Source organism: Gorilla gorilla, chromosome X (genome assembly GCF_029281585.2).
Source record: "Gorilla gorilla gorilla isolate KB3781 chromosome X, NHGRI_mGorGor1-v2.1_pri, whole genome shotgun sequence".
Lineage (NCBI taxonomy): Eukaryota > Metazoa > Chordata > Mammalia > Primates > Hominidae > Gorilla > Gorilla gorilla.
In genome coordinates, this window is record NC_073247.2 from 84,000,869 (window position 1) to 84,018,096 (window position 17,228).

General features: G+C 46.2%; 2 protein-coding genes across 2 annotated transcripts in view; one reads left to right on the plus strand and one right to left on the minus strand.

Annotated features, from left to right (window-relative positions):
* Positions 1–2,442, plus strand: part of PIN4 (peptidylprolyl cis/trans isomerase, NIMA-interacting 4) — an 83,763-nt gene extending 81,321 nt beyond the window's left edge. The window contains exon 4 of the mRNA XM_004064387.5: positions 1,152–2,442. Within this exon, the coding sequence (XP_004064435.1) occupies positions 1,152–1,241 (90 nt within the window). The 3' untranslated portion in view covers positions 1,242–2,442. The remainder of the gene's footprint in view (positions 1–1,151) is intronic.
* An 8,604-nt stretch (positions 2,443–11,046) lies between these two features.
* Positions 11,047–15,781, minus strand: RPS4X (ribosomal protein S4 X-linked). Its single transcript, XM_004064375.4, has 7 exons — positions 15,643–15,781; positions 14,607–14,684; positions 13,994–14,174; positions 13,500–13,597; positions 12,249–12,420; positions 11,676–11,833; positions 11,047–11,216 (listed from the first exon to the last, which is right to left on the minus strand). The coding sequence occupies exons 1-7, from the start codon at positions 15,643–15,645 to the stop codon at positions 11,115–11,117; spliced, it is 792 nt and encodes a 263-aa protein (XP_004064423.1). The 5' UTR covers positions 15,646–15,781; the 3' UTR covers positions 11,047–11,114.
* Between the last annotated feature and the right edge of the window lie 1,447 nt (positions 15,782–17,228).

Below are 17,228 nucleotides of genomic sequence, written 5' to 3' on the forward strand. Positions count from 1 at the left end.
TTCAACTTTCTCATTTGTAAAGTGGGAGAACGGTACCTCCCTGGTAGCGTTGTTGTGAGGGTGAGAGAGGAGAGAGGGCATGTAACCTGCTCAACTTGGTGCCCTGCACCTAAGCACTTTAATCACTTGCTGCCAATTAGACCGGGTTATTATAAAGTTGTCAGTACCAGTAATATGATTTATTGATTTAATCAACTAACAATTACTAATTGTGATTAATATGATGGATTTGTTATATTGTATTATAAGTTATTATTGTGAGGTTATGATGATATTAATTTGGATTTTGTGATGATCTCTCCAGCCTCGCCTCTCACAACTTCCTCCCACCCCTCTTCCCTTGCCTTTACTTGTCATACACCCTCACTCCCAGGCGTTCTCGTTTTCTGCCATCTCTCCCTGGAAAGTCCTCCAGCCCCCTTTTGTCTCTCTAAGTCCCTTCAGATGCTTAAGTCAGCTCAAGGCACCAATTCCTCTGTGAAGCCTTCCCAGACCCTCCCCCCAAGACCTGTATAGGTGTCTCTTGTATGGGTCTCCAAGAGCACCTCCTGCTTCCCTTCTCAGACCACCTATCACAACATATTTGTGATTATTTACTTGTCACAGTCCTGGACTTAGGTCATCAGTTTGACAAAGAGCTCTTACCACTGTATTCCAAGTTCTTAGCGCTCTGCTGGGCACATGGTTGTGGTTCGATAAATGTTTGCTGAATGAACAAGAGATCAACCTGGCAGCATTCAGCGCCCCACCCCATGACAATCTGCCCCCTTCAAGGGGGTCTGAGGCCCCAAGCCAAACCTCTTCAAAGCCAAAAGCTGCTGTGTCTGCCCTAGAAGTATTTCTGTCCTTCAGTTCATAACCTTCTCACTTCCTGTGGGCTTAGTGAAGGTGTGGGCATTTTTCTTCACCAGTAAAATGGCAAATAAGCCCAATTTTTCAGGGTCGTGGAAATTCACTGCAAGGAGGAGCTCTGTAAACTGCAAAGGGCTGCATGTAGCACTTAATGATGATCAGACACAATAAATGTGTTGCTCTTTGGCTCAACTCTTGTCAAGACCCCATGCAGACAAGGGCCCTCCTGTTTATACAGCATTATCTCTAGCAATCAGGTTACAATTGATTGACATTATCACTTTCTTTATGTTTGGCAGATTCCCAGCCTGCAGCAACATGCTGGTCACCATAGAGACCTGAGAAGCACCCTCATCTCATTGGTATCATATTTACAAACCAACCCTTAAAGTGGATTATTTTGCAGATGGCTGATCTCATCTATTCAATGTTGATTCTATTAGTTCCAATTTCAGAAGGTGACATTTTCTGACTTTGTCCCCTTAAGCACAAACAAAAACTATGGATTTTTGTTTTTGTTTTCAGAAAAGAGAAAGTACAAGGTGTGCTTGGGGAACAGCAAGGAAACCAGACAGATGTGGGGGCGGGTTTGTAGGGGAACTGCTGGATGTACCTCATTAATTTGTTCATTTGTTCAGCACCCACAGTGTGCCAGTGAACGGGCCAGGTGCTGGGGATAGAGTGGTGAACAAGATGAGCCTTATGCACCTCACAGTCTCCTGGGGGAGACAGACAAATAGACAATTTTAATACAATGTGGCAAATTCTATGATGGGAAGAAGAGAGAAATGGTGTGTGTGAGTCCCTCACCTTCCCAGAGGTTTCCCAGGGGAAGCAACGTTTCAGCTGAGACCTGAAGGATGGATGACAGTCCACCAGAAAAAAGTTAGTGGAGCGGGGACAAGCAGGGTTGCAGAGTGGAAGAAAAATGTTCCTGTGAGAAGAAACTGTCCAAAGAGTCTGAAGAGAAAAGGGAACAGGGTGAATTTGAGGCCCTACAAGAAAAACAGGAGACCATTCAACAGGAGACGCCCAGGGAGCAGGTGGCTTTGTGGGCCTGATGTCCAAGAAAGAAGTCGTGGTGGTAAACAGAGACTTGGGATTGCAAGCTACTGTTGTCTTTCTATTGAAAAAATAGCTGAGCACCACACTAGGGAGGCCTTGCAAGGACAGCCCAAAGAATTTGAACTTGATTCTACAGGCAGTGATTTTGAACAAGAGGTTTTGAAGAGAACGTGACACACGTCAAGCTGAGCTCTAGGGAGTGGGCAGCAGCCTGCAGAAGAGGGACTAGGCTAGGAGCACAGAAAGTAGCCCACGGCAGAGGTAGCAGAAGGAATGGAGGAGTGCCCATGTGAGGGGTACTAAGGTGGCACACTTGCCAGAATCAGGGCAGCCTGCTTGGTCTCATACCAGCTGGAACCAGTTCCTACCAGCTCCCAAGGGCCAATTGTTAAACTTTCAGGAATTTTCTCAGCATTCATTAAAAATGAAAAAAAGTATCAATATTAAAAATATTTTTGCTGGGCATGGTGTCTCAGGCCTGTAATCTCAGCTACTCAGAAGGTTGATGCAAGAGAAACACTTGAGGCTAGGAGTTCAAGACCAGCCTGGGCAACAGCATAATCCTGTCTCTTTTTTGTTTGTTTTGTTTTTAGAGACAGGGTCTTGCTTTGTCACCCAGGTTGGAGTGCAGTGGTGCAATCATAGCTCACTGCCATCCTGAACTCCTGAGCTCAAGGGATCCTCCTTCCTCAGCCTCCCAAATAGCTGGGAATACAGGCACATACCACCTTGCCTGGCTAATTTTTTCTTTTTCTTTGAGACAGAGTCTTGCTCTGTCGCCCAGGCTGGAGTGCAGTGGCGCGATCTCAGCTCACTGCAAACTCCGCCTCCCGGGTTCACGCCATTCTCCTGCCTCAGCTTCCTGAGTAGTTGGGACTACAGGCGCCTGCCACTGCGCCCGGCTAATTTTTTGTATTTTTAGTAGAGACAGGGTTTCACTGTGTTAGCCAGGATGGTCTCGATCTCCTGAGCTCGTGATCCGCCCACCTCGGCCTCCCAAAGTGCTGGGATTACAGGCGTGAGCCACCGCACCCAGCAGCCTGGCTAATTTTTAAAAAACATTTTGGCTGGGTGCGGTGTTGCATGCTTGTAATCCCAACATTTTGGGAGCCCGAGGTGTGCAGATTGCTTAAACTCAGGAGTTTGAGACCAGCCTGCACAACATGGCAAAACCCTGTCTCTACAAAAAATAAAAATAAAAAAAATTAGCTGGGCATGGTGGTGTGCGCCTGTAGTCCCAGCTACTCAAGAGGCTGAGGTGGGAGGATTGCTTGAGCCCAGGGGGTCAAGGCTGCAGTGAGCCGAAATCAGTGCAGTGAGACCCTGTCTCAAGAAAAAATTTTGGCCGGGCGCGGTGGCTCACGCCTGTAATCCCAGCACTTTGGGAGGCCGAGGCGGGCGGATCACAAGGTCAAGAGATCGAGACCATCCTGGCCAACATGGTGAAACCCCGTCTCTATTAAAAAGTATAAAAATTAGCTGGGCGTGGTGGCGGGCGCCTGTAGTCCCAGCTACTTGGGAGGCTGAGGCAGGAGAATCGCTTGAACCCGGGAGGCGGAGGTTGCAGTGAGCCGAGATCACGCCATTACACTCCAGCCTGGGCGACAGAGCGAGACTCCGTCTCAAAAAAAAAAAAAAAAAAAGAAAAAATTTTTTTTTTTTTTGTACAGGTGGGGTCTTGCCATCTTACCTAGGCTGGTTTTGAACTCCTGGGCTCAAGCGGTCCTCCTGCCATGGCCTTTCCAAAGTGCTGGAATTACAGGGATAAGCCACCATGCCCAGCCAAAAAATTAAAAAAAAAAAAACCCACAAAAAACATATATATGTAAGTTTTGACAGAGCGAGACTGTCTCAAAAAAAAAAAAAGGTAATAAATACTAAAATCTCATCACTTCCTCATTATTTTACTACATTTTACTACTCTCTATGATGCCCTTGAAGTTATTCACACCTGCTGTATCTGCGTGGTGGAAATGCTATGTAATGGTGTGCTACGTTCATTTCCTCCCAACTCCTTGTTCAGTGACATGTTGGTAGCCTCAAATCAGCCATGGAAATGGGCAAACACTACAAATCAGAACTTGGCTAATTGTTTTGGTGATTGTCTAGTGTTAAGGAAGTGATGGAGAAAATGTTTAAAAATGCAGGTTAAACTTAGAAGTGTGCTGTCACTGTAGCCATTACATTGTGAATTGTACAAAAAAATTGCCAAGGGTGATGGCATGTGCCTGTAGTCCCAGGGATATCACTTGAGCCCAGGAGTTCAAGGCTGCAGGGTGTTGTGATTGTGCCTGTGAGTAGCAGGGTGCACTCCTGCCTGGGCAACAGAGTGAGACCTTGTCTCTAAAAATTAAAAAAAAAGTTAAAAATTAAGGAAATATTCTTTCAGTATTCAAGAACTATTCTCCAAGTCAGCAAAGAAGCTGCTCACATCATTGACAGATAAGTTGAAGTTCCAACATATATGTCTTTGTTGTTTCACTTTTGTCTTATTTGTTAATGCAAACAAAAATATCAACCAATACTCTCATGGGAGCTAACATTCTTTTGTCGATTGCAACCATAACCATAGGTTGGCTATGGATATGAGTTTGGCAAAAGTCAATAAAAGCATTCTGTGAGAATCAACTGGCTACATGGACTTCACAATAAAGAGTTTTTTTAAATTTAATATTTTATTTATTTTTGAGACAGAGTCTCGCTTTGTCACCCAGGCTGGAGTACAGTGGCACGATCTTGGCTCACTGCAACCTTTGCTTCCTGGGTTCAAGCGATTCTTGTGCCTCAGCCTCCCAAGTAGCTGGGACCACAGGTGCCAGCCACCATGCCCGGCTAATTTTTGTATTTTTAGTAGAGATGGGGTATGGCCTTGTTGGCCAGGCTGGTCTCGAACTCCCGACCTCAGGTGATCCGCCCACCACCCAAAGTGCTGGAATTACAGGTGTGAGCCACTGTGCCTGGCCCCTTTGGGCTTTAAAATTGATCTTTGTGTTTGGGGAATTTTCCAGGCTAAACAACCTGGAGCAGATGAGTGGATTTCGAATTTGGGAGAGAAAAGTTCTACCTGAAAAGATAGCATCACTCTTGGATAGCCAGTTTATGTTCAAGGGAACATGGAAATTAACTCCTTGGGTGGAGTCCCTCAGACCCAGCACTTGCCAACTTTTGGTACCAGGAACCCGAGGTCATGTCTGCAATGTACTTTAAAACTTTTTTTTTTCCTATGACACAGCCCTCAGGAGGTCCTGAGAACATGTGGCCCCCCACCCTCCCTTTTTTCCCCCAAGATGGAGTCTTGCTCTGTCACCCAGGCTGGAGTACGGTGGCATGATCTCGGTTCACTGCAACCTCCGCCTCCCGGTTTCAAGCGATTCTCTTGCCTCAGCCTTCTGAGTAGCTGGGATTACAGGCGCCCGCCACCACACCCGGCTAATTTTTGTATTTTTAGTGGAGACGAGGGTTCACCACTTTGGCCAGGCTGGTCTCGAACTACTGACCTCGCGATCTGCCCGCCTTGGCCTCCCAAAGTGCTGGGATTACAGACGTGAGACACTGCACCCAGCCACCCCTTTCTTTTTTTAAAAAACTTTTGAGGCCGGGAGTGGTGGCTCATGCCTGTAATCAGAGCACTTCAGGAGGATAAGGGCGGATCACCTGAGGTCAGGAGTTTGAGACAGCCTGGCCAACATGGTGAAACCGTCTCTACAAAATTACAAAAATTAGCCGGGCATGTGGCTCACGCCTGTAATCCCAGCTACTCGGGAGGCTGAGGCGGGACAATTGCTTCAACCTGGGAGGTGGAAGTTGCAGTGAGCAGAGATTGCGCCATTGCACTCCAGCCTGGGAAACGGGAGCGAAAGTCCATCTCAAAAAATTCTGAGACGGTCTCACTCTATCACCCAGGCTGGAATGCAGTGGCATAATCTTAGCTTACTACAACCTTCACCTTCTTGGCTCAAGTGATCCTCCCACCTCAGCCTCCTGTGTAGCTGTGACTAGAGGCCAGTGCCATCACACCCAGCTAATTTTTTGTATTTCTTGTAGAGTTGGAGGGGTCTCCCTATGTTGCCCAGGCTCGTCTTGAACTCCTGGCCTCAAGAGATCCTCCCACCTTGGCTTCCCAAAGTGCTGGGATTTCAGGCGTGAGCCATCCATGCCCGGTTGCAATTTACTTTCAAAGTGTTCAGAAAAATAAGATGTTTGTGTACATATACAGGAATGAAAATAAAGCAAATATGGCAAAATGTTAACCATTATTGAATCCAGCTGGTGTCTATATAGGTAATCACTGTACTGCTGTTTCAACTTTCCTGTATACTTGAGAATGTTCATAATATAAACTACAGTAAGAATCAGTGCAAAGTACTGAGGCAAGAGAATGCCTCTTGTGTTCAAGAAACATCAAGGAGGCCAGTGTGGCTGGAACAGATTGACTCAGAGGGAACAGGTAGATGAGGTGAGGCCAGACTGTGAGGGCCTCGCAGGTTCTCATGGCTGTGGCTCTTAGTCTGAGTTGGGATAGATGGGAGCTCATTTAGGAGCATGAGTGAGGAGTGACCTGACCTGTCTTAAACAGGATCCCACTCGGCAGCTGGGTTGAGACTGTAGGGGTCAAGAATGGAAGCCAAGAGACCCGTTATGGGTTGGTGCTATCTATAATCTAGAGTGCAGGTAAGAGTTGTTGGTGGCTCAGACCAGGGTGGTAGTGATGCAGGTGATAAGTGGTCTGATATTATCTGGGAGGAGGGCATACACTGTGCTATTTATTTGTTCCTTTATATGTTTATTATGAAAAATCTCAAAGATATATAGGAGTAGAGAGCGTAATGAATCCCCTCTACCCATCGTTCACCTTCAACATTATCAGTACATGGCCATTTTTATTTATTTTTGAGTCAGGGTCTTGCTCTGTTACCCAGGCTGGAGTGCAGTGGCAATCATAGTTCACTGTAGTCTCAAATTCCTGGGCTCAAGCTATCCTCCCACCTCAGCCTCCCAAGTAGCTTCAACTACAGGTGAGAACCAACACGCTCAGCTAATTTTAAAAATTTTTGTAGAGATGGTGGTGTATCTCTCTACATTGCCCAGACTGGTCTTGAACTCCTGGCCTCAACTCCCATCTTGGCCTCCCAAAGAGCTGGGATTACAGGCATGAACCATTGCACCCAGACTTGAAGCAAATTTCAGATTGCTTGTCATTTCTTCTGCAAATCCTTCAGTATGTATCCTCAAAGATAAGGACTCCGTAAAAAGCTGTATGATTGTGCAAAATTGAGCAATTATTTCTAAGTATCACTAAATATGGATTCTGGACATATTTTGAAGGTAGAGTCACCAGGATTTTCTGATAAAAGGAACAGGAATCAAGGATGTGTCCAAAGCTTTTGGCTGGAGCTTGATGGGGACACTATAAACAGACTGACAGGCCAGAGGGAGGTATCACTCTTCTCTATCTGGTTTAGGGAAAAGAATACAGGATTTGGGTATCAAAAAATCAAAATGGCTTTGTAAACTATCAAGTACTATATATGCCCTAGCTATTTGTTATTCTTCTTATTCAAAGCTGTGCTGCATTGTGCTGCTCTGACTCAGATGTGAGGCCTAGCCTGCTGGAGGCACAGGGATGTAAACTAAACCCGGTGAATTTCTGCTAGCTTCAGTCTGTTTCATCTCAGGACTTCTGTTTGGCTCCCTGCTGAGATGATCTCAAAGGTTTCCTTCAGCTCTAAGAATATGAAGCAAATTGGAAGGCTTAAAAAGCCTTACAAAGACACAAGCCATTTTATTTGGAAATTTGCAGCTCATTTAGATGATTCAGGGCCCTTGGGCTAAGTCCACTTGCCTGGTATTAGAATGGAAATCTTCCCCACTATGGGAAGTTGCTAGTAAAAAAAAAAAAAAAAAAAAAAAAATTCCCGGCCGAGTGCCGTGCTCATGCCTGTAATCCCAGCACTTTAGAAGGCCAAGGTGGGCAGATCACCTGAGGTCGGGTATTCAAGACCAGCCGGACCAACATGGAGAAACCCCATCTCTACTAAAAACACAAAATTAGCCAGGCGTGGTGGCACATGCCTGTAATCCCAGCTACTCAGGAGGCTGAGGCAGGAGAAACGCTTGAACCTGGGAGGTGGAGGCTACCCTGGGCCGAGATCACGCCATTGCACTCCAGCCTGGGCAACAAGAGCGAAACTCTGTCTCAAAATAAACAAAACAAAAAAATCCCTGTGCTAGTTTAACAAATAAATTAAAAAATCACAAGTTTAAAATGTTGAAAAGAAATCTCCCAGGCTAGGCTCAGTGGTTCTTGCTTGTAATCCCAGCACTTTGAGAGGACCACTTGAGCCCAGGAGTTTGAGACCAGCCTGGGCAACATAGCAAGACCCCAATCTCTACAAAAAAAAAAAAAAAAACAAAAAATCAGCCAGGCATGGTGGTGTGCTCCTGTAGTCCCATCTACTCAGGGAGCTGAGGTGGGAGGATCACTTGAGCCTGGGACGTCAAGGCTGCAGTGAGTCATATCCTGCCACTGCACTCCAGCCTGGGTGACAAAGTGAGATCCTGTCTCCAAAAAATAAAATAAAATAAAATAAAATAAAATAAACAAAACCCCACATCTCCCTATGATACGAGACCACAGCTGAACACACCAATTCTCCAGTTGTGCTGACTGGCTTACCAATTAACATCTAGGAAACCATCATATATGTGAAAGGAACTCTGAGGCTTCTCATTTTCCTCCATATTTGCTTTGGTCCCTTAGCTAAAATTCACATTTCTATCATCTGCTGAGCAGAGATTTTAGTACCCAGAAAGAAGCAAAGTGTAGCCAAGGATGTGTTGAGTAGTGTAGCACCAAGAGCCTACCAGCATTCAGGATCCTGCATCCAGGTTGCTGGCTGGAGTCCTGCCCTCTGGCCTTTCATAGTCTCACCTGCCTGTTTTAAGACAGGGTTTCACTCTCACCCAGGCTGGAGTACAGTAGCACGATAATGGCTCACTGCAACCTCCATTCCCCAGGCTCCAGTGATCTTCCCACCTCAGCCTCCCAAATAGCTGGGACCAAAGATGCATGACACCATGCCCAGCTAATTTTTGGTAGACAGGGTTTTGCCATGTTACACAGGCTAGTTTCAAACTCCTGGGCTCAGTCGATCCACCTGCTTTGGCCTCTCTAAGTGCTGGGATTATAGGTGTGAGTTACCACGCCCGGCTCACCTGACTGTTTCTGAAGGGCACCATAAGGTTACTTCTGACCTGGCCTCAACAGAACAAGGATGAGCTCCATTCTCTTGGCAAGAGAACCATTCTTAAAGCAAGATACCTGGCAAGCCCGCTTACACACCTTTCCCATCCCTGATTCAGGGGGGCCCAGTCCCTGCAGAAATTCCTTTTCTGGCCCAGGTACAGTGGCTCACACCTGTAATCCCAGCACTTTGGGAGGCCAAGCTGGGAGGACCACTTGAGCCCAGGAATTCAAGACTGGCGTGGGCAATGCAGCAAGACCTTCTCTACAGAAACAAATTAATTAAATTAATTTGGCGTCACAGTGCGTGCCCATAGTCCCAGTTACTCAGGAGGCTGCGGCTGGAGGATCCCTTGAGCCCAGGAGTTTGAGGCTGCAATGAGCTATGACTGAACCATTGCACTCCAGCCTGGGTGACAGAGCAAGACGCTGTCTTTAAAAAAAAAAAAAAAAAAAAAAAAAAAAGTGAATGGGACCCCAGCCAGTCATGCTTTGGCGTCTGCAATATGAATGGCAGAGAAGCCCTATGGGACCAAATCTGGGCTTCAGGGACCCCTGGGCATGCCTCCTTTAGCTGATTTTCTCTGGCAAGACCAAGTAGTCTGCTGACGCAAAGCCCAGGATACTGCCAGGGGTAGAGATACTGCCCTAAGCCACAGTGCCTCTACAGGCCTCTTATCCACTGCTAAACCATACGCCTGGGAAACAGGGACCATTTAACATTCCCAGCTAAATATGCCAAGTGACTTCACATGTTTATCTTAAAGATGTCCAAAACGTAACTGATTTTCTCCCCTAAACCTGTGATGGTGGGATGATTAAGCCTGAGTGGTCTACAGCAAGTTAAATGCAAGGTGCTAAATGAAGGTGACCTGAGATACAGCATCTACAAGGCAGTACCTCTCAACACGGGGCAACTTTGCTTCTCACAGGGCATTTGGCAGTGTCTGAAGTAATTTTTGTATTACAACTCAGGGGGTGGGGGGTGAATATCTAGTGGATAGAGGCTAGGAATGTTGTTAAACATTCCACAATAAACAGGACAGCTGCCCACAAATTATGTAGCCCCAAACGTTAATAGTATCAAAGTTGAAAAGCCCTGCTATAGGTGGCAAGGGAGGTTTTTGTTTTTAACAGGAAGACATGCTTTATAAGGTAACAGAACAAGAGAGTGGGTTGAGAGAAGGTTGAAATCACAAAGTAGGATAATTGACACTGAGACTGGAGGAACTGGATTGAGGAACAGGTGTGTAACAGCAGGCCCCATGAAGCAGGGGCACATCTTCCTGAGACTGGTAAGCAAGCCTGACATGACCCGACACATTTGGACAAGCAAGAACAAGTTTATGTTCTACATCTCTGTCCTCTGAAAAACAGAGTTGAGGACTGCAGCGGCAGCTGGAGAATAAGGGCACTAAGTCCAAGGAAGTGCACTGCTTTGCAACATCAACAGCCCATTTATGACGACCTTTAATGGCAACTGGAGATTTTCATCCTGCGTTTGGCAAGATGGGCACAGGAGTGGGAAAAACAGATGAGCCAGGCTTGTGGATGGGCTAGTGCAATAAAGACTGGAGAAGAAAATGAGGGCAGATTTTTAAAAAGCCAAGGGAACTTAACAGGGCAGAGGGGTCCACAGTGTAGAGAAGTTCTTGGCCAAGTCAAGGCGGAGGAGATCAATACTCTGGGATTTCTTGACTCTTTCTACTCCTTGGTTAGTTGCTGTTCCTTTCCCAAGTCTGGTATCTTCTACTTCCCACAACTAACTAAGCCCAGCCAATAACAGACTGGCTAAGCCTGCCTGAGAATTTAATCACTGTTCATGTTATACAGTAAAATAGCAGGAAACTGAATTTAAAAAAAAAACAAAACCCACAAAACCAAAATGCTATTAATCCTGCCACAATATTTTTAATTACGTACAAAGATCTGACATGCCACCCAGGGACCCATTTCACCCACTGCTCTGTTTGGCCGCCAGTCTTTTGTCTCTCTCTTCAGCAATGGTGAGGCGGATACCCTTTCCTCGGGGAAGAGAAATCCATGGTTTGTTGCCCTGGAAGAGAAAACAAGCAGAATCAAAACCCACCACACACCAACTCATAGTGGCTTGGCACATGCTACATTTGTCACCTCATTTAACAGAACTGAAGCCTGTTTGTGAGAGCGCTTGGCATCAGCTAGGCAGTTGCAAGACACAGATGCTGATTACCAAAAGTACCCACTGCTTGGGTTTCTGGGGCTGTCCTATGAAACTCACCGTATGCCCTTCAGAATTAATGTCTTAGAAGTTTATTGTGCATAGCAGGCACCTACCATTTATTCAAGTGAGTCAAAGTTTAGTAGTACCTAAGGCTAATCATTATGACTCAGCCCAGCTCTGCGTGAGTCCTATCAAGAAGAGGCTTTGCACTAGGTTCAGCAGAGCCAGCCAGGAGCCTGGATGCTGCAATCCCAGCAGCCACCTGCATTTACATATTTCCCCAAACTAGAGAGAAGGAAAACCCAGACTTACCTTGCCAATAACAAAAATGTTGGAAAGTCGAGTGGCAAAGCTGTTGCCATTGGCATCTTTCACGTGAACCACGTCAAAAGATCCAGGGTGCCTCTCTCTGTTGGTGATCACACCAATTCTTCCCAGGTTAGCACCTCCAGTCACCATACACAGGTTACCTAGGCAGGAAGAAATAATCTGCTTCAACTCAATATAACAAATGACAAGCAGCTCAGAGATGGGTCCAAAACAAATTTTATTCCTCCTTTCCCCCCATTTGAATTTCCTCATATGGAACTGCTGCCCATGCTAGGACTCCCGGGACTCTCGTAAGAAATTTTGTGGCCAGGCTTGGTGGCTCACACCTATAATCAGTTCGAGAACAGTCTGGGCAACACAGTAAAGACCCTCCTCTATAAAAAACAAACAATTAAAAAAAAAGAAATGAATATTCTGAGCATTTGTGCCCCTGGCTATAAACAAACCTGGGCGATTGGAGCAGATGGTTTTTAATAAAAAGATATCCAGACCTTGTGCAATTCATAATGATCTAGGCCTTAAAGAGGGTGCCCAGGTAGCACAGAGGATGCTTACCAGTGTCGAACTTGATGAAATCAGTAATCTTGCCAGTCTCCAAATCAATCTGAATGGTATCATTCACCTTGATGAGGGGGTCGGGGTAGCGGATGGTGCGGGCATCATGAGTCACCAGATGAGGGATTCCTTTTGTGCCCACAAAGATCTTTCTCACTTTGCACAACTTGTACTAGAAAAATACAAGTGTTAGCCACATTCAATCCATCTCACATGTACTTTTTAACCCTATACAGGAACCATGGGTTCCCTAAATGCTGCAGATTAATTGTGGCGCTGATCGTTCTTTCCACCCTCAAGTGTATGTTGCATACAGCCCTTAGTAGGCTCGTCCTCCTAACATCCACCATTGCCCTCCACTCCTCCAATGTAAATGCCACTCCAGTTTCCCAGGCTCTTTAAGCCTTATGGGGCCCTGGGAATTCTTCCCTTCAACTCAACTTTATCTTAATGGCTCCCTGTACATCACGACTGAGTTTTGTCTCACAAACAGCAATTACATTACCAGTTCATCCAATCAACAAATACTTCACATAGCATTTCAATTTTGGATCTCTACTCCCTGATATCCTTGAAGTAAATCAAATAATCACAGATCCCACTGGACGTGCCCTCCAGCCTGCTGATAACAAGGCTGTGCCAAAGGAAATTAGGAGCCACATCAGTCAATTAAATTAACCTTCATTTACAGCCAATAATCCAAACAGCCCTAAACTTTTGTGTAAAACCATCAAAACAAACTGGATTAAATAATCAAAGACTGTAATCTTTTTTTAAACCTCAAACTAGTGCCTCAAGGACTGTCTGTTTCCTCCATCGACACCTTCCCCTCCCCAAAGTAAAGCTACTCCCACAAATGGAGACATGGCAAAGGGCTCATACGTCAGGTACCCAATAAACAAGTTCCCAGAAATCATTCTCCTTGACTCTTAAGAGACACCAGGAAGTCGCGGTTCAACTGGAATTCATTTCTACCACAAAAAAAGAAAATCTGCTGAGGAAGTTAACTTCAAATGGGGGTCAATTTTAGGTATCCATCAATGCCCTACAGCTATCAGCCAGACTTTTAATAACATGACAAAAAGTTACATGTAAGACAGAATCTCATCAAATTGTTAGCTAGATATTTCCAGGTATGAGATTTTAAGTAATCAATACCCACCTCATTGCAAGCAGCACTCGTACTCAATGCAGGCCCTTAGAACAAAGTAACTATACTGAGTAAAGACCCAGCTTGCTTGCCACACTCACCTTGGCCTCCTCAGGTGTAATACGATGTACAGCAAAGCGACCCTTGGTGTCATAGATCAGACGGAAATTCTCTCCCGTCTTGTCAATGCTGATGACATCTGAAATCAAGCAGTAACCGGTTACTACATACAGTGATCCCCACTACCTCATGCCGAGCAACAACCATAGCTCTCTACGAAACAAAAAGAACCCCCATGTGCCTCCCAGTTCTAATCCAACAAGGATTCTGAAGATTAAAGATCATGGCCAGATCTTCAATATTTCAAAACCCCATGACTGCATGTAAAATTTAAAAGTGAATCGAAATTTAGTTTTGAGAGGCGTTTCATGATTATTTGCATGTTTTTTATTTAAGTAAAAAACAGAGGGAAGGTCAGGCTTTGTTTCTGAGACTTGACAGATTACAAAGGTTAGAAAAATGATCAAGACAGTATTTGGATACCATAGGGCTGCCATCAATATGCGTCTCCAGAGTATTTAAAACTTCCACTTACCCATGAATCCAGCAGGGTAGGTTATATCAGTTCGGACCTTGCCATCGATTTTAATGAACCGCTGCATGCAAATCTTCTTTACTTCATCTCCTGTCAGGGCATACTTAAGTCTGTTCCTTAGGAAAATGATGAGGGGGAGACACTCTCTCAACTTGTGGGGACCGGTGGATGGACGAGGAGCCTGTAACGTTAAAAATGATAATCACCGTTGGGATTCACTAAAGCACTCAAACCTACCTCCTAGTCCACTAGATCCACTAACTGAACACCAACACCATCCATATTACACCCAACTTGGACTTTTACACAGGAGGTGTAAAAAGCTTCCAAAACTATTTCATACCTTAAAGTTTTATAGCATCTTCCCTGTCAGAGGACCAGGATCATTAAGAACATGAATCCTGAGTCCATGTAAATGTACTATGTGGTATGTGGAATAAATGAGGCACAAAAATATTAAATAGATTGGAAGTGGGGGACAGCTAGATAGTATAGCTCCTTCAAGAGCAGAGGAAGCCAAGAATAGATATTCCTCCCCTAGCCTAGTCCCCAAATGAGTCCTGGGAGGCACTTAAAAACAGTGGCCACGGAAATATTTATATAAGATACTTACAAACACACCGGTCAATTTATCCAGCATCCAATGCTTTGGAGCTGCCACCCGCTTCAGATGCTTCTTGGGACCACGAGCCTGAAAGTTTTAGATTGCAATGCTGTTAATCAGGTTTCAGAACAGCTTACAAAACCTAGTGTGAAACTAAACTCTTAGTTTAGTTTCATCTTCAGCAAAATGTGGACAATATTAAAGTATAGTGTTCTGATAAAACAGAAACAAACACAGTTATTTAACAAACACCGTGAGATCCATAAGCTGCAACAAGCCTTCTTATTGTAACAGAGAATATTCTTGGTTACTATGTTTCAGAACATTTACTGATTACTATCTTTCAGAACCTTGCTAAAGTGTTTCCATGTTACCGTTTGAAACTGTATCTGCTTAGAGGTTAGGGTCTTTCAAGGACACCATACTAGTGAAACGCACAGCAACAGAAATGAGCCAGGAGTCTACCTGTGTTTCTAAAGTTTTCACAATTTATTACCGTCTGTTTTTGACACGTATGGAACAAGATTCTGACATCCGCACAAACACATGTGCTGCTCCTTCGTACACTAAAGCCAAAAGCTGACACTAATTTTACTTTAAAAAGAGTAAGGAAGCCTTTTTAATGCTGTGTCCAGATGCTTACCGGCCACGCATGGTAAAGTCAGGCCGTGCCAAAAACGCAATGACAAAGAAAACCTTTCTCCGCCGGGCACCCCCAGCGCCCACCAACCTCGGGCTCGCAGTCTGAGCTCCTGGCCCAGCCGCGGCTCCGGCCCGGGAGGAAAAGCAGCTTCTCCCGGGATCAGGACGTATGGCCGTGTCAGAGACCGAGGCCTTCCCAACAGCAGCACCAGATCTGCGCCTCCCCAACACTAGGCCAGCGTTCGCCCTTCGCCCTGGAGCCCGTCCCGGCCTACCACGGAGGCCGTGATCCCTTCGCCTCTGCCCGGCCATCCCCAGTAGGAATCCCGAAACCTCGGGCAGCCCCGGCCGGGGGAGGATGGAGGCGGATACGTCCTAAGAGCTCGCTAACTAAACGGCTTACCATGGCTGCGTTAGGCAAGGAAAGAGGACCTCCGTCTTCCGGTGCGCGTAGAAATTGGGGCTGGAGACTGCGCGCGCTGGCTTTTCAGCTGCTCCGCCCAGCTCAGCCCTTTGCTGGCGCGCCGGGACTCTTTCTTGCCATCTGCTGGTGGGAGGTCAAAAGTCCCGAGTTGAGGAACCGCCGCGGAAAGAGGGTGTCTCCTAAGGGCGATTTCCTCCCTCCCCTTTTTCCGCCCTTCCTCCTCCCATATTTGCTGAGCGCCTCTTGTGTGCCTGGTTCTGTGCTAGGTGCTGGGAATACAAAGATGAGCTACACAACATCCCTGCCCTCAAGGAGAGTTCAAAGTGAGCTTACTTCCAGTCTCACGTACAGATGATTCTACGCCTGTAATCCCAGCACTTTGGGAGGCCGAGGCGGGCGGATCATGAGGTCAGGAGATCGAGACCATCCTGGCTAACACGGTGAAACCCCGTCTATACTAAAAAAAAAATTACAAAAAAATTAGCCGGGCATAGTGGCGGGCGCCTGTAGTCCCAGCTACTCGGGAGGCTGAGGCAGGAGAATGGCGTGAACCCCGGAGGTGGAGCTTGCAGTGAGCCGAGATCGCACCACTGCACTCCAGCCTGGGCGACAGAGGGAGACTCCATCTCAAAAACAAAACAAAACAAAGAACTTGTATATAATCAATAGAATACATTTTAATAAATATTTAATGTTATTTCTTAAACGTATTTTGTCTGTCCCTTTTTTGTGTTCCCTTGAGCCAGCCAGGCAGCCCATACTGAGTTGGGAAGAGCCAACAACGTTTTTAACCCCCTCTTGCTTCTCTGCCTGAACTCTGACATCCTCCCCCTTGCTTCCTGTACAACGCATTTGGCACTTACAGAGACTCAGGGAGGAGAGAGGATATTAGAAATCGTCTGGTTATATCTAACTAAAATGTAGATCTGATCCTGCTTCGAAACTGCCCTTGGCCCTCTGTTTCCTGCCCTAAGGGAGCAGGTCTGAACTTTATCTGGCTCCATTGCTCTCTCTCCCCAATCCCAAACTTCAAAGCTCAAGCCCCACCAAGCTAGTTTGTTCCGAGGGAGTCAGCTCTTTTTGTTTGTTTTGTTTGGGAGACAGGGTCTCACTCTGTCACCCAGGCTGTAGTGAATGGCTCACTGCAGCCTCGACAGACAGCCCGGGCTCAAGCGATCCTCTCACTTCAGCCCCCACGAGTAGCTGGGACAACAGGCGCACGCCACCGCACCCAACTAATTTTTTGTAGTTTTATTTTTTTGTAGAGACGGGGTTTCGCCATGTTACCTAGGCTGGTCTCAAACTCCTGGACTCAAGCGATCCGCCCGCCTCGACCTCCCAAAGTGCTGGGATTACAGGCCTGAGCCACTGCGCCTGGCTAGAGTCAGCTCTTTCAAGACTGCTTGTGGACTCGATTCCTTAGCTTGGAACTGCCACAAACAGCCAAACCCCTTTCCTGGGTACCACCTAATCCCACACCTCAGCCTTGGAAATGCACAGTTCAAGTCCCTCTGGTTCTGTGGGCTCGTGGTCCCCTCAGTCAGGGTAAATCCCTCATTCTTGCC

What these genes read in the sequence shown, in the direction of transcription:
- RPS4X (XM_004064375.4), bottom strand. An exon ending in ATAAATTGACCGGTGTGTTT is followed by an intron (nt 14,175 to 14,606) that starts GTAAGTATCTTA and finishes TTAACGTTACAG; the next exon opens with GCTCCTCGTCCATCCACCGG. An exon ending in TTTCATCAAGTTCGACACTG is followed by an intron (nt 11,834 to 12,248) that starts GTAAGCATCCTC and finishes CTTCCTGCCTAG; the next exon opens with GTAACCTGTGTATGGTGACT.